This window comes from Rhipicephalus microplus, chromosome X (assembly GCF_043290135.1).
Source record: "Rhipicephalus microplus isolate Deutch F79 chromosome X, USDA_Rmic, whole genome shotgun sequence".
Taxonomy (NCBI): Eukaryota; Metazoa; Arthropoda; class Arachnida; order Ixodida; family Ixodidae; genus Rhipicephalus; species Rhipicephalus microplus.
In genome coordinates this window covers 354,344,182-354,368,117 of record NC_134710.1, presented here as the reverse complement: position 1 = coordinate 354,368,117, position 23,936 = coordinate 354,344,182, and the positions used below count along the sequence as shown (strand labels likewise).

General features: G+C 44.4%; 1 protein-coding gene across 1 annotated transcript in view; it reads right to left on the bottom strand.

The window, feature by feature from the left end:
• LOC119161992 (nose resistant to fluoxetine protein 6) overlaps positions 1-23,936 on the bottom strand; it is a 151,032-nt gene that overhangs the window by 11,599 nt on the left and 115,497 nt on the right. Inside the window, exon 13 of the mRNA XM_037414480.2 lies at positions 11,193-11,382. Coding sequence (XP_037270377.2) covers positions 11,193-11,382 — 190 coding nt within the window. The remainder of the gene's footprint in view (positions 1-11,192; positions 11,383-23,936) is intronic.

Below are 23,936 nucleotides of genomic sequence, written 5' to 3'. Positions count from 1 at the left end.
CACAACAGCTGTGAAAGATGGAAGCAAGCGAAAATTGAGGCGTTAGTTTTTCTTTTGTTGGACGCAATTATATTGAGAACTAACAAACGGTGATACCAAGGAAAGTATAGGGGCTCTTATTAATAGTACTTACGATGTGATTGCGAAAAAATATAAGTGGGCGAAAAGATAATTTGCGTCTTGAAAGGACTAAACGTGCCTTTTTCGAATAACGCGTCTAATGCTGCACCAACTGAGCTATATTATCGGTCATTTCACCGTCCACTTGATCGTGTATACACATAAGTTTAAGCATACCTGGGAATATATTAATAATATTTATTGAGGTTTAACGTCTCAAATTCTCCATATTGTCTGAAGACTTCAAAAGTGCAGGCGTCTTTTTAATTAATCGAGATCTAGCCGGCTCTCGAAAAGCGCGTCCGTCGCGCCATGGCTCTCGAGAATAGAAACACGCGATCTTTTGCGTTTTTAGAGTTAGGGTCGCTCTTGTTCTCAAAACATTACATGCAGTTGGCATTAGTCACTATTCCAAAATATAACAAAAGAATGAAAAAAGAAACAAAAAAGATAACATCGCCCCAATGCTGCAACATAGGCACGTGAATAAAAAAGAATTACAAAACCCCGATGAAGAGAAAGTAGAAAATAAAGAGCGTGAAATTAAGAAAAATCTATGACCGAAGAAGCCAGTTCAAAAAATAAATAAATAATACCCGTGGGTGACGAAAAAAAATAAAACGGTGACTGAACGGTTTCTTGCGCGCAACATGAACTACGTCCGTACTTGGTCGTGTCCTGGTACGTGACTGCGGTGAAGAGTGCGGGACCACTTCGTAGTTCACGTCCTTGACGGGGCGTACGTAGCACTTTTTACGGGACGAAACACCGGCTTAGTAACGTTTTACTGATGTCTCGGTGGTGAACGGACATCCACCCCCAGACTTGGTCTCCTGGGTTGTAGACCGCTTCCTTGTGACATGTATTACAGCTTCGTGCGTCTGCCTGCTGTTGCTCGCCGATGCTCAGTCATGCGAGTTCTCAAGCTTCCTCGGCACGCTCTCCGAATCACTCGGCGTCAGCTGCCAACTTTTCGTCGTCTTGACACGGTAGCATGGAGTGGAGCATGGTTTGCACTTCGCGGCCCTAGAGAAGCCGAAATGGCGTGAATCACGTGGTGTCTTGCACGGAAGTGTTATACACGAATGTCAGGTAAGGCGAATTCCGGTCCCATATTTTCTGCTCTACGTCGAGGTACATGGTGATCATGTCTGCGAGCCTCTTAATCAGCCGCTCGCTAAGTCCGTTGTTTTGCGGATGGTACGTTGTTGTCTTATGGTGCCTAGTGTTGCTTGGTTCAAAAACTGTGTTCATAAGCTGTGCCGTGAGTACTGTTCCTCTGTCCGTTATAACTCTATAAGGTGCACCATGATGCAACAGGATGTGGTGGTTCAAAAATGGCGCTACCTCAAAGGGCCTGGCTCTCGGGATTGCTTGTGTCTCAGCGTAGCGTGGTAAATACTTGGTCGCTACAATGACATACTTGTTACCGTGAGCATACAGGGGAAATGGTCCGAGAATGCCCTTGCCATCTTGGTCGATCGGCGTGCAAGGTAATTAAATTGGCTAAAGTAAGCCAGCCTGCTTAACAGAAGCTTGCTTTCGGTGCTGGCATTCCCGACAGCCTTTGGCGTACTGTTTGACACTTGCTGAAAGACCGGGTCTATAGTACTTAATGCTCACTCTGGCAAGTGTTCCTGAGTTGCCTAGGTGGCCAGATGTGGCTTCGTCATGGCAAGTGAAAAGGACGTCGTCTGGCATATCCCAAGGAACCACCACGAGGTAGGCACGGTCATTCAAACAGGCGTTCTTCTCGCATTGTCTCGCAGGGAAAACGACGTCCACGAGTGGTACAGATGACGTGGTATGGTTGTGTGGTGGCCCCGATCGATGATTGGCCGAATTTAATCGTCGCCGCGCTGTCATCTGCCCAATTCCGAAGAGTTAATTGCTCTTAAGAAGCTTTCATCAACCTCTACTCCCTGACTGACCGGACAAATGGATGTGTGCGACAGTTTGTCAGCGTCTTCGTGCTTACGGCCAGATTCATAAACGATGGGGACATCGAATTGCTGCAGCTGCAATATCCACCTTGCTAGTTGTCTCGAATGGTCGCGCATGTTTGCCAACCATCAGAGGGCATGGTGATCCGTCACTATCTTGAAGAGAGGACCATGAAAGTACGCGTGAAAGTTGTGATGGCCCTTACTACTAGAAGGCAATATTTCTCCATAGTAGAATATTCACCTCGGCACGCGATAAGGAGCGGCTAGCAGAAGCTATGTATTGTTCAATGTCATCTTGACACTGAACGAGCACTGCATCGTGACTAATGTTACTGGCATCAGTATGCATGAGCGAGAACGGGCGCTGATTATATGCGCTGTCGCAGTTCAGCAAATGATGCTTGTTGCTCGGGTTCCCACACAAATGGTGTGTCGGCTCTTGTGAGGCAATTCAGGGATTCTACTATCTGTTAAAAGCCGTGAAATAAACTTCATTATTAGGCACAAAATCCTAAAAATTGCCGGAGCGCCTTCTTCTTGACCGGAACTAGTAATTGGGCAACAGCGGCAAGCTTGTCTGTACCGGGCCAGAGCTTTTTGGTGCTAACTTCATGTCCAAGAAACTTGAGTTCCTCATAATCGAAGTGGCACTTGTGCGGCTTTAGGGTGAGGTTTGCCAATTGAACAGCATCCAGCGCACTGCGCAAGCGGTGAAGATGCTACTAGAACGTGGCAAAAAAATCACGATATCATCAAGGTAGCCAAGTCTGCCACTTCAGCCTTGTGAGTCAATGTGACTCATTCGCTGAAAGGTTGCCGGTGCTGAACACAAGCTGAAAGAAAGCACTCAAAATTGTTAGTGGTGTCACGAAGGCTGTTTTTTGCGATCTCGCTCATCTACCTTGATTTGCCAGTCCCCACTTTTCAGATCCAGAGAAAGAAATATTGGGCATGGTGAAGTCTAGCTAATGAGTCGTCGATACGCAGCAGCGGGTACACGTCATTTTTGGTTACGTTGCTAAGCATTCGGTAGTCGACGCAAAAGCGTAGTGTCGCCTCTTTCTTTTTAAAAAGGAGGACCGGAGATGACCACGAACGATTGAATGGTTTTATGACCCCATCGTCAACCATTTCTCGGATTTGCGAACTTACCCTGTGCCGAGTGATGGATATCTGGTGCATGGTATAACTGTCAGTTCAAGCGCATGAGTAAACTGAAAGGAAGAGAGTACAAGCGCTTTCTCACAAATAAACAATTTATTAGAAAGGGAAGAAACTATAAACAGGCCATCCAAATAAAACGCATGCGTGTGCGGGCAAAAAGAACACCCGTGGCACCTCGAGAACTCAGAGTAAAAGAAAGAGAGAATTTCTCGGAACATAATCTAGAAAAGCAAACTCTTTATTGTGCAGCAAAACCGAAGGCTGGCTGACGCATTGTTTTCCTCTTTTTCTTAAGTGAAAAGCTTCCGTCAACTCACGAGTTAATTGATTGTTAGATAGAAAAACTACTTCAGTATCCTGATAAAGAGGATAAAAACCGCATTCTCTGCAACGATCCGCGAGATGCGATGCACCCAAAGATTTCAAAGAAGAATCGTGCTCTCTAAGACGAACAGTGATGCACCTTCCCGACTGACCTATGTACATTTTACCAGAGCTAAAAAAAGTCATGTAAACAATGCCCAGTGCGCAGTCCACGAACCTTTTGCAGTGTTTCATGCGACATTGCGGAAACTCTCTGTGCATGCGCGAACAAATAGACACGCAGTTTGAGGAACTTGCGAAGCATGACCTTGACTTGAACAAGAGCGTGCGCGGCGTGGTCTGATTATGGGTCAACAGCGCAGGATTTACTTCGATATGACAGAGCACTGTGTTAGTGGTTTTGGTGGCCTTTGACGTGAAACAGTCGCTTACCTCTTCGATTTTGTTGACAAAAGCTATCTAAGTGCAGTGGAAACGGTGTCAATGCTCGTTGCGAAAGTAGGTAACAAGCAATTGCGATCGGCCACCCCGAAGCTTTAGAACACTGTTGCTTACACAGTTGTCGTTTTTTTCAGTAGCTGCTCTAAGTGCGTTTGGGCCACCGCTTTGCCAACACCCAAAATGCAGCATGTGACGGCAACCATGATGCTTGCTCGAGCAGAAAGCACGATGTTGTCTTCAGAAACATGAAGTACGTCGAGACGCCGTTCGTCGTCCTGTACATTGAAAATTTGACACGACGCCCTTGCAGGTAAATACTAGCGTCACACTCTTGCAGAAAGTGAACCCCATGAATAACGCCACGGGAGCACTCGCGTAGGACAAGACAGATTGTGACGAAAGTATCTCTATGATTATGAACTTTAGTAGCGCAGACACCCATTGCAGTAACAACAAGGCTGCCAGCCGTCCGAATCTTCGACCTGTACCACGGTAGGATTTCTTTTTACAGCTGCGAGGCCAGTTTCCCACTCAATCTAGAGTAGGCGGTGCCGGTGTCCACTGGCGCGTCAACCGCGTAACCATCAATTGTCCCTAGTAGGCCAAATGAAACCCGTTCCAACAGCAGAAAATGTTGGATCGGTATCGTCTTGTCTTTGGGTCGATCGGAGGTTTTCAGCACTTCGATGTTCAGTGACCCCACCGCCAAAGGTCACTCTAGTTAGTTTTCCCGGCAAGTGTTGAGAGACCATGCGGTAGAATACCGCTGAGGCAGCGATGAAAATCACCTCGACGACAGCGAACACAACTGGCACTTGGCGGTTGGTTGTGCAGGATGCTAGGCAAGGTAGTTTTCTATATTGCAGGGTCAGTGGCCATACCGCGGTGGCAGCGAGTTAGCAGATAAGCCGCGATGCCCAAGGCGATGGTATGGGCGCTGGTGGTACAAGTGTTCCGCTTCACCGCAATGTAAGCACAGAGGCCAGTGGACATGTGCCAGGCAAATATTTGACTTCGTAGGGGACGTGCGCCTATTACCGATGTCATGGATGGCATGCTCAAATGATAGCTCTCTGAAGCGGCACAGACAAAGGGTGGCAACGTATACCTGTCATCGTAGTACGCTATTGACAGCACCGACAGGAGCGACACGGTGGGAGGAGCGCGAACAAACAGTGGCGGAGGCAGCAGGCTGCTTTAAGGCTTCCGCATAGGTCATCTCACGACGGCATTCAGTGGGAGCTGGCGCAGAGCTGCCAGGAGGCGAGGGGCCCGTAGTGCCTGGTGCAGCTCTTCTCTAATATCAGCTGCAATCGAGCTAGATGTAGGATGAGGTGTCATGCCAGCATTCTACAACTCTTCCCGCACCACAGAACGAATGAGGTCTAGTAGGCTGTCGATGGTTAAAGTTGTGGTAAAAATGTCCGTGGCACATATGTCATTTCTTTGTCTTTCAAACATGCTGGAACGTTGCTGGGACATGATATATACTCCAACCAAAAGTTTTGAAGAAACCAACTTGGTTCTTTCCTCAGGGGTGACTGCGCGGACTACGTAGCAGCGGCGTCTTCAAAGCACTCGTGGGGCGGACAAACCCAAAACATCAACCGCTCTCGCCGAACCCTACCCCCAGTGTATACACATTGAGTGCGCTCCACGGCAAAACGAGAGAGATAGAGATAGAGAGAGAGAGAGAGAGCAGGTCATTATACACCCCGCGAGTGTTTTGAAGACGCCGCTGCTACGTAGTCCCCGTGGTCACCCCTGAGGAAGGAACCAAGTTGGTTTCGAAACGTCGGGTTTCTTCAAAACTTTTGGTTGGAGTTTAAATCATCTCCCAGTTTCATAACCAACCAGACAGACTTCTGTCAAATGTTTACACTCAAGTGCAACGTTGCTGCACCATCTTCTCCAAGGTGACAGCCTCGATCATGAACTCTACGACAGCCTTAGAAGGGCTCCACACGAGGCCGACAAAGAGCTGCTCTTTAATCCCCGCCTCAGATGATGCAACTTTTATTGCTCAGCCAAGTGGTAATCGTTTCATTTGGCAACCGGACCCAGGCCTAAATCGCTCGTTCCGCCGCGCCGCGGTGGTCTAGTGGCTAAGGTACTCGGCTGCTGACCCGCAGGTCACGGGATCGAATCCCGGCAGCGGCGGCTGGATTTATGATGGAGGAGGAAATGTCGAAGGCACGTGTGGTCAGATATGGGGGCACGTTAAAGAACCCCAGGCGGCCGAAATTTCCGTAGCCCTCCACAACGGCGTCTCTCATAAACATACGGTGGTTTTGGGGCGTTAAACCACACATATCAATCAAATCAATCGCTCCTTTCACTCTTTCTTGGCTATGGGCACTTGTGTTGGTCTCCAGAAGCTTACGATGGAACTCGCTCCACGACGTCAGGTGCTCCTTGCGAATCTGGTACCACGTAATGGCGCCATCCTCCAGCTAGAAGTAGACATGTCCTAGTTTTTCTGCGTCCCGTTGATTTAAGGTGGCTACGCATTCGAAACTGCCCCTTCGGTCTTCGACGTCTTCCCGTACCGTGCCATGAAACGTCATCGGAACCTTGGGGTTTCCAACGTATTCCACTTCAGCATCGCGGTTCCCGTGTCGGTTGAAGCTGTTTCAACTGAAATGCTGGTCACACCTATCGAAGTGATGGGTTTGTGTTGTTGACTTAGGGAGGCATTCCCCTGATTATGTGGCTGGCCCCAAGCACGGAGGTGTTAACTGGAACTGGACTCGTAGGGCGACTCCCTGGGGGGGGGGGGGGTCTGCAGTACCCGTGACACTTCCGGCAGTTTGTCACAAGACTTGAGAAGTCAGGGGTCTTTTAACTAACCAAGATGTAGTGAGCTCTCGAAAATCGCGTCCATACACGGCTGGCTCTTGAGCGAAGAAGAAGCACGCGATATTTAATTTTTAGGGTGAGAGTCGCTCTTACGTGCAGGTGGCAATATGATTATCAGAAACGCCGCAGTGGGAGGTTCCGGAAATGTAGGCCACCAAAGGTTCTTTGACGTGCACCATAAATTTAGGCAAACGGGCGTCAAGCATTCTTGCGTCCATTACTTGAAAATGTGGCCGCCGTAGTCGGCACTCAATCGCGCGAACTGCGGGTCAGTGGTCGAGTGCCTTGTTCATTAGACCACCGTGGAGGGTGAACCTCCGAATGCAAGTTAACGCCGCTATGAGGTCATGACGGTGAGTTTAAACACATGTTTATATATATATATATATATATATATATATATATATATATATATATATATATATATATATATATATATATATATATATATATATATATATATATATATATATATATATATATATATATATTTATATATATATATATATATTTATATATATGTATATATATATATAGGTAGGCATGGTGGTCGATTGGCCGTAGCGTTGCATATAGTCCAGTAGATCCTCCGTGAGCGGTCACAGCGTGGTTTATTTCGACGTTTCGGTCTAGAGTGTGGGCTTCATCACGATTAAAGGTACAGTTTGTTGGTGCTCAGCTTTATACAATCTCAAATCAGAGGAAAAAAAAGAGGAAAAAGACGGAAAAAAAGAAAAAAAAAACAAAGAAAAGGAAAAGAAGAGAAAAAGGAAAAAAGAAAAAAAGAGACAAAGAATATGAGTTGGACTCCCCTCGGGCATCCCCCTTCCACTCTTCACTCCACTTTCCCCTTCATCTATCTCCCCTTTCTCCCCTTCACCTTTCTGATGTCAGTGGTCTGTGTATTCTTCCTTTCACGAACGCATTCTTCCCGACCAGACGGCGCCTCTTGGCACTGGTGGTTCGGTGTGGGGCAAAAAAGAGCTTTTTTAGGAAGTTCTAAGCCTTCAACTACTCGGCGCCCCGTCAACATTTCGTCGTAGAAAGAGGGGTGCCGCGTACTGCGGCAGAGGCTGGTAAGCGGGCGCATTGCGAATTCTTTGCCCGCTTCTGGATTACGCGTGAAGTAGGGGCCTCCCGGATGTGCACAGGGTTGCTCTTGGGCATGTCATGCATGGCAATTTTGATTCGGTAGTAAAATAAAACAGAAAACAAACGACAGCTGCACTTAGGAAGAGTAGTTACACTTGAAATTGTTTTGAGTTGTCCAGTGCCCTTCGCAGCTGCAGTGCCGTGAACTCCGTTACTATTTTGATTATTGCCGTTATTGTTTTCTAATGCTTTAATTGCAGCAAGTGTACCAGGATTCTCATTTATTCCACTTACAAGGGTGTTAAATCGGTGGATAAGGTATGACTCTCATTGTTCACGTTCTCGATTTGATATAAATCCCGTCTCTAAGAGAGTTACTGATAGTTTGTCGAATGCATGGTCGGGAAGATTGAGATGTTTTCATAGAAGTAGACTTGGGGCTGATTTCGCATGGGCTCTGTGATTATTGAAGCGAATCGTAATGGTGTTTCTGTTTGGCAAGAAAACTTTTGAAAAGTTGTGTCGCGTCGCCACTTGACGGCACATGACAAAGGACGTCATAGCATACGTTCGCACTTGCCCTACATGCCAGACTGCAAAACCAAGCGGAGGAAATCAACGAGCCTCAAGAAATTTATAGAAAGCCGGTACACATGGGAAATAGTTGCCTGTAGTGTAATAGGCCCGTACCCCAGATCAACTAAGGAGTGCCGGCACTTGTTAATAGTCACTGAAATTTTTTTCGAAATGAGTGGAGCTGCACGAATTGCTCCGGCTAGATTCAAAAGTAACTTGGGATTGTCCGTCGCAGATATTCACTCACTTTGGTTTTACAATGCCGCTAATAACAAATATTGCCATATATTTCACAGGCAGAATATTTGCGGACACTTTCAAAGCTCTTGGTGTATGCCACAAAAGAACAACACCTTACCACCCTCAGGCCAACATTACTCAGCGCGTCAACAGAAACCTTAAAACATTGTGGGTGGCTTTCACTGACCGCTACAGGGACTGGGATGCCCGCGTACAGAAAATAGCATTGGCCACGCGAACAGTGAATCGTTCCACTGGCTTTACTCCGTCAGTCATTCTATTAGGCCACGAGCTAAATTTATCCATCGAACATGCCCCCATCCTTGACTCCGAATCACCGCACTGCAACTACGTGACGGTGGCGCAAACTCATACGAGTTACTGGAGCGAAACATTGTGGGAAGCCATGTAGAGCTAGTAAACTGCCCGCCTGGAACATTGCAATCGATATAACGAGAGAAGGTGACCTCTAGAGTTCGAGGTTGGTGATTTGGTGCTCCACCGCACGCATCTACTCAGTGATGCAGCAAAAAGGTTTGAAACCTTTATAGCACCACGATGAAATGGTTAGTACGTTATTGCAAAGTAAACTTCTAGGTTGGCGTACCTAAGTTGGCGTACCTTCTAGGATGTGTGTGTGTGTGTGTGTGTGTGTGTGTGTGTGTGTGTGTGTGTGTGTGTGTGTGTGTGTGTGTGTGTGTGTGTGTGTGTGTGTGGGAGGAGGGAGGTGTGTCGGGCTGATGTGCCCTTATCTGCAGCACGCACGGTGGAAGCAGGGTGAGGAGAACACACATACATTGACCATGCGTGTGACAATCGTCAACGTCGAAAAAAGTCACATGGGGTGGAACAATGTCTAGCTAATTAGAAGGGGTGTGAGAACAACGCAGAGGTTTTTTTTTTTTTTGAAATGCGTGGTGATGAGATGCAAGGACGGTCGCGCTAGGCGCGAAGTTTTTCCTCCGTGAGTGCTGCAGAGCAAAGGCGACGCTGGTTTTAGGTGTCAGGTAAGGCAAGTAGATGGCTCGCATTCCACTGCGAGTTGCGTGTGAGCTTGTTTTCTAGCCAATATGTTTCGCACTGGTTTTCCTGTTGTTATATTTCCCGCCTTATGTTTTATTGACTGCCAGTCTGCAGGGATTGTTCATTGCAGGCTTTTATACTCCTGCACGCGTTATTGCTATGTTGTGCCGGTCCGGAAAGCTGGTTGTGATTCCTTTTAGTAATGAATTAAAAGCTGCTCTTATTCCTAGCGTTGCTGGCTCGTGTCTTGTTAGTCGTGACTCACTAACCCACCTGTTCGGAGGTGGAGCCTTCAACTCTGAGACATGAGAGCAGCGGAGAAGCAGTTTTGGAGCATTTTTGACGCTTTCAATAGACGCAATGAACAAGAAAATTTTGCTGGCAGTTCAAAAAAGTGCGCCTTTTGCCAAGAAGGGCCTCTTACTCATCTAGCCAAGCCACTGTCATTCCACTCTGGAAACGAAGAACGGCGCCAAAAAAATACCAAACAGGACCTAATCCCACTAAATATTAGTATCTTGTTTTTTCGCTGAAATTCAGACTACTTTTGCATGGCCGATCGAAACTCAAATGAAATGTTCCTATGTATAAGAGCGAAATCAACATATTACTTTTGATTGGCGATGATAGAAGGATATGGCAGATTATAGCGTCAGTATAGGTGTGACGTTTTCGCTGACCAAAGCACACTGGTTAAAACCTGTTGCAGTAGGCCTGACCATAATATCAGCTTCAAAAAACTGTGTTGTTTGTATCTTTTGAAGTGGAGTTGGATCTTTTCGAGAAATAACGAACATCAAGTGTAAGGCAGCACCTTTTCTATGCTTAGAGGTATGCGTTTTGAGCCTCAGTACACAATAGTTAACCATCGAGTAAGTTGGAGGGTGTTTTATTTTATGATTTATGGGGCAGCATTTTTCTATGTACGTGAATGGAAATACGTGATTAAGAATTACCGTAGCTGTGGCATTGCACGTACGCGTCTGATTCAGCTACGGGCGGCGCGGGGTTCGATCCCCAGTGCCGGCCGGCCACCCACCGGTAGCTAAACAGGGTACAGGCGGGCTTCGAGGGGCTGTGACGCGTCGCCCCAGTGGTGAAGCTTACTCTGCCTGGATACTCCCAACACGCTGCGTGGGGACCCCGGTGATTAAGAATTGTTGAATTGCTGAGTAAAAAACCCTATAATATTTTCATTCACGTGATTTCGCAACCTTTTTCGAGTCCAAGAAAGAGAAGATTATTCAAATTTATTGCTCTTTATTAACCTTGCTCTGGCTAATCGTGGCCCAGCAAGTACCAGCCAAGCTGTTTTACGTTTGCAATGGTTCACGCTGTCATCACGCTTTCCGTCAACACAGTCGCATTTGCAACATTGAACACAATGTAGCCCATATGTCATCTTACCTCCTCTACCAGTGGTGCAGGTGAACCAGAACCAAGCCAAGCAGACAGACCAGAGAATTCTGTCGATGAAGGCAACCAACATCCGCTTAGCCTCACTGGCCATTACTTCATTGCCGTTCCACTTGAGCTTCATGAACACGCAACTCAGTCCACAGGACAGTGCTATGCACCACAAGAAAATCTGCATAATCTGCGTATACAAACCAAACAGAAATTACGTAGGTGAGCGTGTACAACACAGAAAACTCATGTCTAAATGCCATTGTGTTAATTAAAGCATGTAATTTATTTGCACGGTTACAAAACATGCATTTTCACCACAGTTTCGATACAGACATGTTGTAAACACCTTTTCATTTAAGGCTTTGGATACACAGACTGGACATTTCATTTTTATTCATTTATTTATTATAAGCGAAACAACCTTTTGACTATCCTATTAACGCTGTCCATGCGTGTCTCAATGCCAACGCCCCGCACCATGCTTCCCTCGCTGGAAGTGTTCGGTAGGTGCGAAGTAGGCCACGCCTTCCTTCGCAGTGCGCGGTGACGTTACTCTCTCCCGCACCTGCCATGCTCTCGCCGCGTGTCACCTCTCTCTCTCTCTCTCTCCACCCTCTACACCACTCACAACCTTCGAGCGCACAGCGAGTGAACACTCTTTCGGCTCATTTGATAAAGAGGACGCCGGAAAGCGAAGCTCCTTCGCCGGCTGAAGGATGCGCCTAAGGGAATTGGTCTAACCCCGTCGTCGCCGGCATTGTGAGAGTTAGCAGAGCCGATCGCATTCGCGAATGGCGATGTCGCGCCTGCAACACCGACAAGGCGAGAGCCAGGAAAGCCGAACCCAAGCTTCGGCAGTGGAAGACCAGCGACATCGATGAGGTGCGAGTTAAGCAAGCTGATCGCGTTCGAGAATTGAGACCACACTCGGGTAACACCGACGAGTCGCAAGCCAAGAAAGCCAAGCAAAAGCACCGACAGTGGAAGGCCAACGCCAGCGATTTCTCAACGTCCCCGTCGTCAGCAACGTCTCGATAGCGCCATGCGTCCTCGGCTGAAGAGCCCAAACGCAAGCGCCGGGCCCAGCCAGCCGATCCGAAGGCGACCTGGAAGAACAATCTGGAACCACTCAATGACGCTTCTGCTCCGACTGCGTTGCCGTGCGCGTCAATGACGATGCGGTCATCAGCCTGTACCTCACTCCCAACCTGCCGAAGGAACAGGTTCAACGATGTCTGAGCGAAACGCTAACTGATTAAGGTCATCAGGTGGGTTGATGAGGTGGGTCAACGCTCGCCTTTTATAGTCGTGGGAGACTTCAACATTGACGTCAACGGAAGAGGAATAGAATGGCTTGTCGATAGCGTGCGTGACGTGCACTCGCTAAAGTATGTGTAGGTGAAACGGAAACTACCCACCACGGTAAGGAGAACATGCGTCGATCCGGTGTGTGCGAACTTCGACGTCGAATGTCGATTGTCTGAAATCACCTCTCAATAACCAATCACAAGGCCGTGGCAGTCAAAGCGAAACGTGTGCCAGCTCCGGGCCTGCGCCCGTGTGCACTCTGAAGAAACGACAGGACCTATGCCAGCCTTCATTTCAAACAAATCTTCCAGTGCTAACCGCAGCATCCGTGCTACCGCCATTCAACCCATGACGCCAGCCGGGCGCAATGCTGCTGCATTGTATCCAATCAGGGTTCCCTTTCAAAAGATGTCGTGAACTTTTTTATGGTGCGTAACGATTTAAAACTTCCCGCGACAACGATCTTCAAATGCCACCACCGCTTATGTAGTGGTCGGCTTAGATGCGGACTTTTCGTTTTAGTTACGTCTTCATCAGGCGTGTTTGATAAAAATAGTATGTGATAAGGACCAAAGAGTGTGTACAGCGTGATATGATAAATTGCTCCAGGTATTCTTAGGGAGTAGGTTTACATTAGTGATACTGGACCTTTTGTGTAACGAGTTTAATTATGCGAAAAAATACAACAAATAAAAACAAGAAGGCTGGCGTAGCTTCCACTCATGGCGCAATGAATAAAGGATAGCGGAGCTGAACAGTTTCTAGCTGATCCTGGCCATACCAAATGATGCTAAGTAATGCCAAGCGACGCTATGTGATTATACAAAGTAATGCCAAGTGATGCCTATGTCCAGTGGAGCCCTGGACAGTCGCCTCTTGCCGTTTCAGCCGGTAAAACTAAGTTGCGAACGGCTGAAAAATAGCTTGAGAGCAGACGAAGCAGATGCTACGACATGGTGGCGTCTTATTCATCTCGCTCGTCATTATTCTGGGTAAAGGCTTTCTCATCGAGAGAGCGAACATTCTTCGGTATCCTCATGTCTGCGTTTGGTGTACCGACACCACGCGTCACCTTTACACAATGCAAAAAAGTTCATACGCAGTTGGCCATCAATGATCAATTCTTCGTATTTATTCTATTCTGCCATAATACCCTTCAACAACATTTATATTCTAAAATCGCTGCCCTTGAACCGTTCAGCTCAATGTCTAAACCATTATACCAAAAAAGTTTCCTAAAATTAACTAGAGGTGGCTCTGGCGCTGCGATTGTTCGGTGACCATGGGAATTATGCGTATGGCATGGATTTGCCTGGTCTTCGTGCTTTCGGGTGGCGAATCGTACTTGTGGCTTGGTTGATTGCTGTTTTTGGTTTTATTTTGAATGAAAAAACAAACCGTTTCAAAATTCGTGAACTGATTTGAAATGGTGATTCTGAAGGTGAACGTGATGAAGCGTAACTGGTGAACTTTGCTGGTTGTTGTTTTGGGACAAAAAAGCTTCAAGGGGCCCTAAAACACATTTTGAGTTACCATGAAATAAATCTACCAGAAAGCTTGCTGCCTCAAAAATGCATCGCCGCCAAAATTTCAAGAATCCGTCCAGTACAAGCGGAGATAGAAAGATTTGTCACACCCTGCAATCGCATTCTTTCTTCTCTCGTCCCGACGAAAGCACTGAAAGCTAAGCAGAGAGGTATGGCAGGGGCTAACAAAATAAGTCACGCGCGTCTCATGACATTGAGCACTTTCTACTTTTTTTCTTTGAACACGCAGCTTTTTCAGTGTGATCGTGCACGCACGCGTGGACAAGTGACGGCATCCCATCGTGGTCTCTGTAACTACTGAGCCCGCCATGTTCAAATCAGCCATTGGCTGATAGATGGGTATTTTACGAGTGATTTTGGGGCGTCTTTCGTCATTAGTCGAGGGAAGAGAAAGCAGTTTTAAACTGACTGTGATAATTTATTGTGAATTCCAGGCCACGTGCTGCACTACAACATTTAGACCGCATGTTCTCGGGAGCCTCTACTATACCGATCGGCGTTGTTTTCTGACCACGTTCCAAAGTCTTGCAGGGTCCTTTTAAAGCCGCCCGTAGCTAGAAGGAGCGTAAAGGACTCTTCAAAACATGACGCCCATTTACGGACAGAAAAGCGGACATGTAGTCTAGAAAAATAAACACACTCTATCTCTTCGCGAACATCATGGATAAAGCACACACTTAACAACCAAAGACTTCACGACTTCATGAATATTATAGATACGGCACACTTCTATCAATGATGTTTCCCTGAATAGTGGAAAAAACAAGTGTCTCCTCCGTGAAAAAAAAAAAAGAAACTTTGGCAAAAGTAATCGCTTGCAAATTTAGGTGACCTCCAGAAAATTATATTAATATGGCCGTCACATACCACTACCGCACTTATTTCGACGACGAGTTATGCACGGCTTTTATTCTACAAAACTGTATTAGGGGCGAAGCTCCTTATAGCGGCACCCGTTCGTCCCGCGTAGTATGTAACCAGTCTTACGTTTTGACCTGCAAACATTTTGACCTCCAAGGTGGTGCCGGTGAGAGATTCCTTCTGTGCGTTGTTGAACAACAAAAAATAGTGCTCAATGTACGTGCCAATAGCTGATACTGGGGTATGAGAGACAGGAGCATTCGGCTTTTAGTTAACGTGCACGCTGCGATCCCCATTAGCAGCCATTGCATGTACATTGAGCACTATCTGAAGGGAAAGGGTTGCTACGTTATACCCGCTGGGTGTAACCACCTTAGTTTTAGAAAGGTTTAGCGAGCGTTGAGCCGCAGTGCCATGAATAAAAGGAACTAGTATATACCATGAATGAACTCGAGGTAGTTAAAGGTGGGAAGTAGGTACGAAGTGCAAGCCTTAAAAAAGTAAAAGCCGAATTCTCCTGTCTCTCATTTCCCATGCAGCCATTGGCATGTACATTGAGCTCTATCTCCCAGGAAAAGGTTGCTACGTTATACTCGCTGGGCGTAACCTCCTTGGTTTTAGAAAGATTTAGCGAGTGTTGGGCCGCAGTGCCATGAATACAGTGAACTAGTATATACCATGAACTCGAGGTGGTTAAAGGTGGGAAGTAGACCTGAAGCGCAAGCTGTTAGAAAGTGTGCGTGTGCCACCTCTCGTTTAGTCCTTGGAATGTCCGCTGCATGGCGGTGTTTCTATATAAGGAATATATGATGAAAAGATGCGAGATGGTGGTACTTGGAGTGTTGAATAGATGGACGAACGGACACACAGACAGATGCATGAATGGACGCATGAACGGACGCAGGGGCGGATGCATGGACGAACGCAGAAAAGGACGCACGCACGGACGGGCGGATGGATGCATGGACGGTCGCACAGACGGAAGGAAGCAAGAACGAATGAACGGACGAATGCTTCGCCCCACTCTCCATCATTCACTCCGTGGATATGCTGCCAATTTTTTTTTCCCCAAACAGTGGTTTAGGCAGGCATAGCGGTAAGAGAAACCATTCGACCACGATAGGCGTAACACCATTGTCACTCATCCGTCAGCAGTTACTACTCTAACCACTACCCTGACTTCGGACTGCCCTCCTTAACGGCTAAACTAAACGTCAACGACGCACGCTCGAAACGGGACCCAGCTGGGGCTGCTTTTTTAATCTTGACTACATCTTCTAGGTGAATGCACAACTTCTCATTTATTCGCCGTTTGGCTTGCAGCTCGTACCCTAATGATCTGTGTCATGTAGTACCTACGCAATATCTCAGATTAGGGCACTTCTAGTTAAGTCGAGGCCACGAAACGCAGTGCTCCTTTGTCGATGTTACGTACAAGCTTTGATCTCAGCGCCACGTGGGGGTGATTCGAATAACTTGTTTTGTCGCGGCTTGTATCGTGCGTGATTTTTCCGAGGCGGATTGGATTGGATAAACTTTTATTGATTGGATAAACTTTTATTGATTGGATAAACTTTTATTGGAGTGCGCAATTATAGCAAAAAATACAGCTTTTACAGAAATCGCACATGATTGGTGTTTGTCGTGTTTAGATCTCATGCTTGACATCTTCATTTCGCTCTGATTACTTGTCCACAGCAGTTGTATTACTCTATGCCAACAGTGTTCGGGCTTGTTCACACCGTAGTACAGCCGTTTAATGTGTGCGCCTACTTTTATGCTGGAGGCGTAGATGACCCCCTGTTTACGGTGCCGTATTGCCACTGCGCCGAAAGACGAGGCGACATCTAGCGTGAAAATCTTCGCGCGCTGTAGCATACACACGTGTTCTCCCCGTCGAACCGAGGTTCATCTCCTTCGCGTTGTCTAATAAAAGGTGGCTGATGGCAAGTAGCATCGAGGTGCGAACAGACAGAGAGAGCTCCTAAAGGAATATAAAGTGGCATGCGAATTTTTCCAGAAAGCTAGAAACCGCGATTCGTAAAACGCATTGTAAAAAAAGAATAAAAATCTGCGCTTCGTCTGCCATGGTGGTATTGTGGTTATGGTGGTCAGCTGCAGACCACGCATTTTTGACGACTTTGATATATAGCCATGTTTTGACGGAGGGGAAATGATAGAGGTACGTGTATTGCGCATTGTCAGTGCACAATAAAGATGACCTAATGGTAAATATTTCTGGAGGCCTTAATCACAGCGTTTTTTATAATGATATTGCGGTTTTGGGACGTAAAGCCCCAGGAAATTTATTTAAAATCTGTTGATGTCCGATGCTGTTATGACCAAATTTTTTGTGTAGAACAATGGTAGGATTTTCAGAATTTGAAAAAAAGCATCGATATTTGGGATTTTCATAGATAGATAATATTTAGGGAAATAAGATAGTTCGTATCAGATGATTATCAGGCAGTTTTTTTTTCTGTTGGCAAAAATAATTTGATATGTGAACAGTTTGAAATAACCTTTACAGCTGGTGAGAAAAGTTTCAAAAAATAAGTTGGTTTTCGTACATGTTTGCTTGTAAATTTAGCATTGAGGTGGTCCTAGTAACAAAATATGATAAATAACACATTTATTAGTGACCTTCATTGGTTACTGGCTGAGAAAGAGATCAAGTTGCTTTTTATTTTAGGCGATAAAAGTATTTTTGATGTGGTTGCAGCACGCTGTGTTTGGCTGTGTTTATGCATTGTAGCACTGTGTCCTAGTGGCAAGCACTAGCTGCAAAGGCAATAGGAACAGATAAATAACATATTTTCATCCGTGCTTACCTGAATAGTTTGTTAACTAGTATTAGCCCGAGTAAGTGATAGATCTAAACTGTACTAGAATGCAATAAACCACATGCAGCTATTTGCTAACAGTTCGAAGAGTGTTCTGATGCAAAACTGGTAAGTGACGCCGATGCATGCAACAATCAATTACCTGTACAACAAGATTTGAAAGTGGCAAGACAACCACAATTAAGAAACTGATCTATTGATATAATAAAAAAAGGTTATGGTTTTGTCATGAACCAACACAACTGTATTGGAGTGACAATGCGTGTGCAGTAGTTGCAGCAAAGTTTAAACTTACGGATGAAAAAAAGGAACATGAAGACAGTGCTAACTACTGGTGTATAATAAAGCCTGTGCATAATATATGGCTGCTGTTATATGCAATTAAAACTGCTGGTGAAAGATTGGAAAGGTAAAAAATATTCAACATGAATGCAGTCGATTCTTCATAAGATGAAGCTTCATAAAGAAGTTGTGTTGATTCTATTCAGATCTGTTGGAAGTTTGCGGAGTGAAAGCTACTATTTTTGATGTCACTCCTACCTTAAAAAGAAGAAATTTGGTACTTATTGTTGGTAATAAAATATAATCAACTGATTGTTTCAGTTGGAAGCAAGAGTTGATAGTTCAATACTCTGAAGAAAATATAATCACTTCTATTTTTTCAATCGGAAACAATTAAGACCATTATTTTTCAATGCAACGTACTTTGCAAGGTCAAGTGACTGTTTTCAGAAACTAGGGTTGCTGGCAGAGGGCTACATTGCAGTTCAGCACCACGACTGCTGGGCACCGTTCAAATGCAGACAGTGTTTTAGGGTTTACAGCTGTGCTGCATATGCTTAGACCTATTATTTAACTCTGAACTGATAAACAAACTAGCCAGGCTGCCTTTACAAGCATTTTTATTGGATATTTAGCTAAAAATATTTTTTTCATAAGTGAAGAAGCAGCAGTCATGCCTTTCTACAAAATCTGAAATGTTCATTATATCATGAAAAATATGGTCACTGCTGAAAGCAGGCCACGTGTTACACAGCGAGGAGAATAAAAAGGTACCTCCAGTCCAAGCAATGCCAAGGTAATAACTCCACGTGGGTAAACTATCACCCAAAATTTAAGCCTAATAGGGCTTTCACATTATTACGCAATGTTGTTGCACCACTAATGCAGTAATTAGAAAGCTAAATGCTGTACCAAACTGTTTGTGTTTAGAGTGGTCTCTTCTTCTTTCTTTAAATCAAACAGCATTTAGGACAGAATATGCTGCAAGCACATCAAGGCATGTAAACTAGCCGGCCAACTTGCTAATTTTAAACAAGAAATCTCTAGCATGTCATAATTGTCCTGGTGAACTGTGGGGTCATTGTCCTAAACATGGCGGGTGCACTGTACAGCAGCTGCAATGTAACTTTCTTAATTTTTGCTCGTTAGAGCTTTAGCATTTTTATAGTTTGCAGCTATTTTTTTCGCGCTATGGTGGTGGCTAGCCTGCTAAGAAGGCTGTTCAAGTGAAAAGAGGTTTTGGCTAATGTTTTATTCTAAATTGTTCAGCAGAGTGAATGACAGTGCAACTGTACCAAATCGATGGCTTGAAGAAGGGAAGAAACGAAGCTTAACTACTGCTACCTATTATATTTGCCATGATTGGCCACATTTAGTGCAACTTTCCATGTGTAGAACAGCAACAAATCTCTTGGTTGCAGATTAGGAAGCTTTCGTACAATGCAATTCATAGTTATCAGGGCTAACAATGATACAGGTGAATAAACCTACCCTATGCCCTCAAGGTCTCTATGGCTCAGTTGTGTACATCTTAAGGCATGGGCTGTATTAATTGTTACTTTTGAATCTTTTTTTTGTTGTTTTTATCTTTGCCTGATTGAAGCACGCCCATTAAGTTAACATGTCGCCAGTCCAAGTTGTAGAGATGGCTTTACACCACGATATGGACGTGGAGAAGGATGTGCTGTTGAAACTCAATAAAAGCAATCTGGTGATCTTATTTTGAACCCGATGTTGAGACAAATCTACTGCGAACTAGCATATCATCATAAACAGCCTGACCACGCCCACTGCAGAGCAAAGGCCTCTCCAATGTTGTGTCAATCAACCCGGTCTTGTGCTTTCTGCTTCTATGTTATAGGGGCAAACTTTTTGATTTCATCAGCCCACCTAACTTTCTGCCTCTCCTTCGTGCAATTACCTTTTCTGGGAACCCAGTAACTTCCCCTAATGACCAGTGGATACCATGCCTACGTGCCTGGCGAATCTCCATTTCTTCCTTGATTTGAACTCTTAACCCTAGTTTATTCCCTGACCCACTCTGCTCTCTTCTTGTCTCTTAAGGGTAAACACCTATTATTCTCCTTTCCATCCCTTACTGTGCTCTTCTTAATTTACGCTAAACCCTCTTTGCAAGCCTCCAGGTTCCTGCTTTGTAGGTAAGTGCCAGTAAGATACAGCTGTTATATGCTTTCTTCTGGAGGGTTAGTGGCAAATGACCATTGATAATTTAGGAATGATTGCCAAATGCCATCAATGCCATCTTTATTCTTGTAGTTATTTCAATCTCATGGTTCGGCTCCTTGATTAAGGCCTGTTATAAATGCATAATTCTTTACAACTTTCATCATCTCTCCACCTATTGCGAAGGGCCGTTTTCTGCCGAGACTGTTGCACATTAGTTTAGTTTTATGCGTATCAATTTTCAGGCCTACTCTTCTGCTTTCCGTGTCCAGTTCAGTTATCATGAGCATATATGTTGACGATTTTAGTTTATATTGAAACAGTACGGTAAGTCTGCGTCTCGCACCACCTCTGAAGTGGGTCTTGCTGCGGTAGATAAGGTTTTTAATACACCAGTATGTGTACTAAACGGGGAAAAGTTGCATGGCTGTTCCATTACTGCAACAATTCTAAGACTATGTTATGCTTTTTAATGCAATGATATTCTGAGGTGAAAGCACTGGAGAATGTTTTAGACTTCCAACTACCTTTCACATTATTGCGTCATCGAAAGCGCATGCTATGTTGTGCCTGACTGCCTTGTACAAGTCTGCATTCATTACCTACATTTGAGTTGCTTATCTAACATTCATTCTCTATAAGTGTCTATTGGTCCTCGTCAACAAAAGGATAATAAAGCAGAAAATTGGAATGTGAACTAGTCATTCTGGTAAAAATTTGGCAGAAAAAAAATTACAGTAATAATAAAAGGGGAGGCCTGTGTGAACATGTCGGCGCTAATAACAATACTGGATGTTTTACTAGTACAAAAACTTTTACCTAAATAAGACAATTTATAGTGGAGCTTCAACACTTAATACAATGGAGGCAAATCAGATGGCTAAAGTTGCTGTTTCATTCATTCAGCTGAGGTGCATTCATGCTGAGGTGCCCATTACCCAGATGGCAATTTCTGTTGCAAAATATGTGCCACCCGGTGGTCCTGCTTAGCAAGATTTGTCAAAATTTTTTAACAAACACTTGAAATAAAAGGCACATTGCAAAAACAAATCAAAAAACAGAACCAGGAAATGCATATGTCCACACAAAATCTCTTTGGGCTGGGTATTTTGCAGTCATGTGTCATATTTTACGTGCATGTCATAGGTCTAATAGAGGACTATAAATGCTTCCTTATTATGGCTTGGTAACACATGGCACAATTGCTCACTCGTGTCAATTATGCAAAATAATGAACTTGCTTATTTAGCTATACTAGAGTTCAGTGATTACATGCAGGTTGCATTGCCGCCTTTTTATTTAAATGCTGTGGTTCACTGAATTGCCTGCACCCAACAACTGAAGATATTTATTAAGTCTGGGTATTAGACCACATTACTGAGAGTTGGCTCCCTAGCCTGTTGGGTTCATTGCTTCTCTGTTGACCTGAAAGATGCTGGTTTGATTCTCATTGTAGTGGTTCCAGTTTGGTGAAGGTGAAATTCTACAGGTTCATGTACTGTTTACTGTCACTGTACATAAAAATTACCCCTGTTGGTCGAAATTATTTGAACCCCTTCATCATGGCATCTTATGGTTTCAGTCACTTTGATACAATAAACCCTACGAACCACACCCATTGCCTTTGCATTTGTGGATGAATTGGCTCTACTGTCTGGGCTGTCCCAATATCTAGCTAGCAGCTGTATGAAAAGAAGTTGACTGTTGATTTTAAGTGATGTCAATAATTTTAGATTAATTATTTGCCTAAAATAATAATATAGAGCAAACCTTTGTTGAATGGCATCGTTTATTGAAGCAGTAAGCGAAGCCAGCTTGTTAGGAAGGCACAGGACCAATTGTTCAGGCTTCTCACCTTCACTATTATATTTCAAAATGGATATTTTTCTCGTCTAGCACTCATGTGTTCGTGCATGACTATTGATGAATTGGGCTTTCATTTTGAGGTTTTAAGGATGCAAAACAGTTTCGATGCAGGGAACCAGTTAAACGAAGATTTATTAGTATTAGGTATGGAGTGTGTGACATAATAGTAATAAGCGGAATAAGCGGAATGGCTTCAAAATATATGAACCATCGTGAGACAGCACAGCTAAACACAACACAAAAGAACAAACAGTGAGTTTATTGTATACCAGTAACAGCGCTTCAGTCCAGTAAAACTATCTTGTGTTACAAAATCACTTACAGCACTGCGATACTCTCACAGATCACGAATGGATGCAAAAACAAAGAGAAAAGTAAACACAAAAAGCACTAAGTTCGAACAGAATCACATATTATTGTGACGAGAAGCAAGATTTTTTTTTGTCCTTGCCAGTGAGTTTTCAACCAGCAGTAAAGGAAATTCAATAATGCCATATCACACTCCAAAAAAAATTCCGCCATATCCACGAAGTGAACGATGATGAGTGGGCGAAGCTCCGGAGGTAAACCTGGTAAACCATGAATCCTCTGTACATTTTGCCCACTCGATTTTATTACATCGCTCCCCCTAGCGTACGTCGCCGCACTAAATCGAACGATTGCCTTCAACCAATGACACGCGCTATATGTGACATCATTCCTATTTTATAAGATCTCGCGTCTTTCATCAACTACAAGTACCGCTTTCTAGTTTATAACATCTTGCATCTTTTCATCAACAGCTACAAGTACCACCATCTAGTAAACACTACAAGAACTAAACGAGAGGTGGCTACATACAGGAGACGGTACCGCCATCTAGTGAACACTGCAAGAACTAAACTAGAGGTGGCTACATACAGGGGACGGTACCGCCATCTAGTGAACACTGCAAGAACTAAACTAGAGGTGGCTACATACAGGCTACAGGGGACGCACAGCCCACGCTCTAAGGAGCTTCGCCCCTAAAAAGCGTGTTTTTCTTTAGTTTGGGGTCACTGGGATGATGGTGAAGATTGCCCTTGAGAGTGCGTCATGTCGCTTGAGTTACGTAGGCAGAAAGCTGGTGGAAATACATATTTAAGAGATATTTCTCGAGTTTAAAAACTATTCCTTCTAGTAACTTCACCTATATTTATCAAGCACATAGGGCTTTAACATTAAATATTGTGCATATTTTTAGTCCGACCACCAAAGCAAGTTTTTTATGCTGAACAGGGAGCTTTTTCCAAAAAAAATTGAAATTCACAAATTTTCAGACTATCTGCTATACCATCAGTGCGTCCATTATTTTAAATTTGTAGCATGCCAAACAGGCCACCAGCACATATTTCATCTGTGTCCTTATCATTTGCCATGTTCGCAGCGAAAAATTCCACTCTTGGTAAATTTATCCAATATTGCTAGTGAAAAAGCCCTCGAAGAATTGATATGCACAAATAAGTCATCATTTTACAGTTAAATCAATTCATTACCTAGCCGGAATTTCATTTGTTGAGTGCATTTCAAAACATTCTTTGAAAAAAATTGTTGTTTGACGCCTTCTAACTCAGTCGACGCCAAACTACCAATTCTCATAAATATGGACGAAAACTTTTGACAACTGAATTAAATCACCAGGACGAGTTTGGCACTTCCAGAATCATGCGATAATTCTTTCGTCATATTCATGATGGTCGAAAAAATGCTGGGTGATCTGGCATAAAATGACCATAATCTTTCTGTTGTGTAATACATTGAATTACTCTTTTGCCCTTTTTGGCTCTACTAATATTGTTAGCGAATATTTTGGTGCATTTACAAAGTTGTGT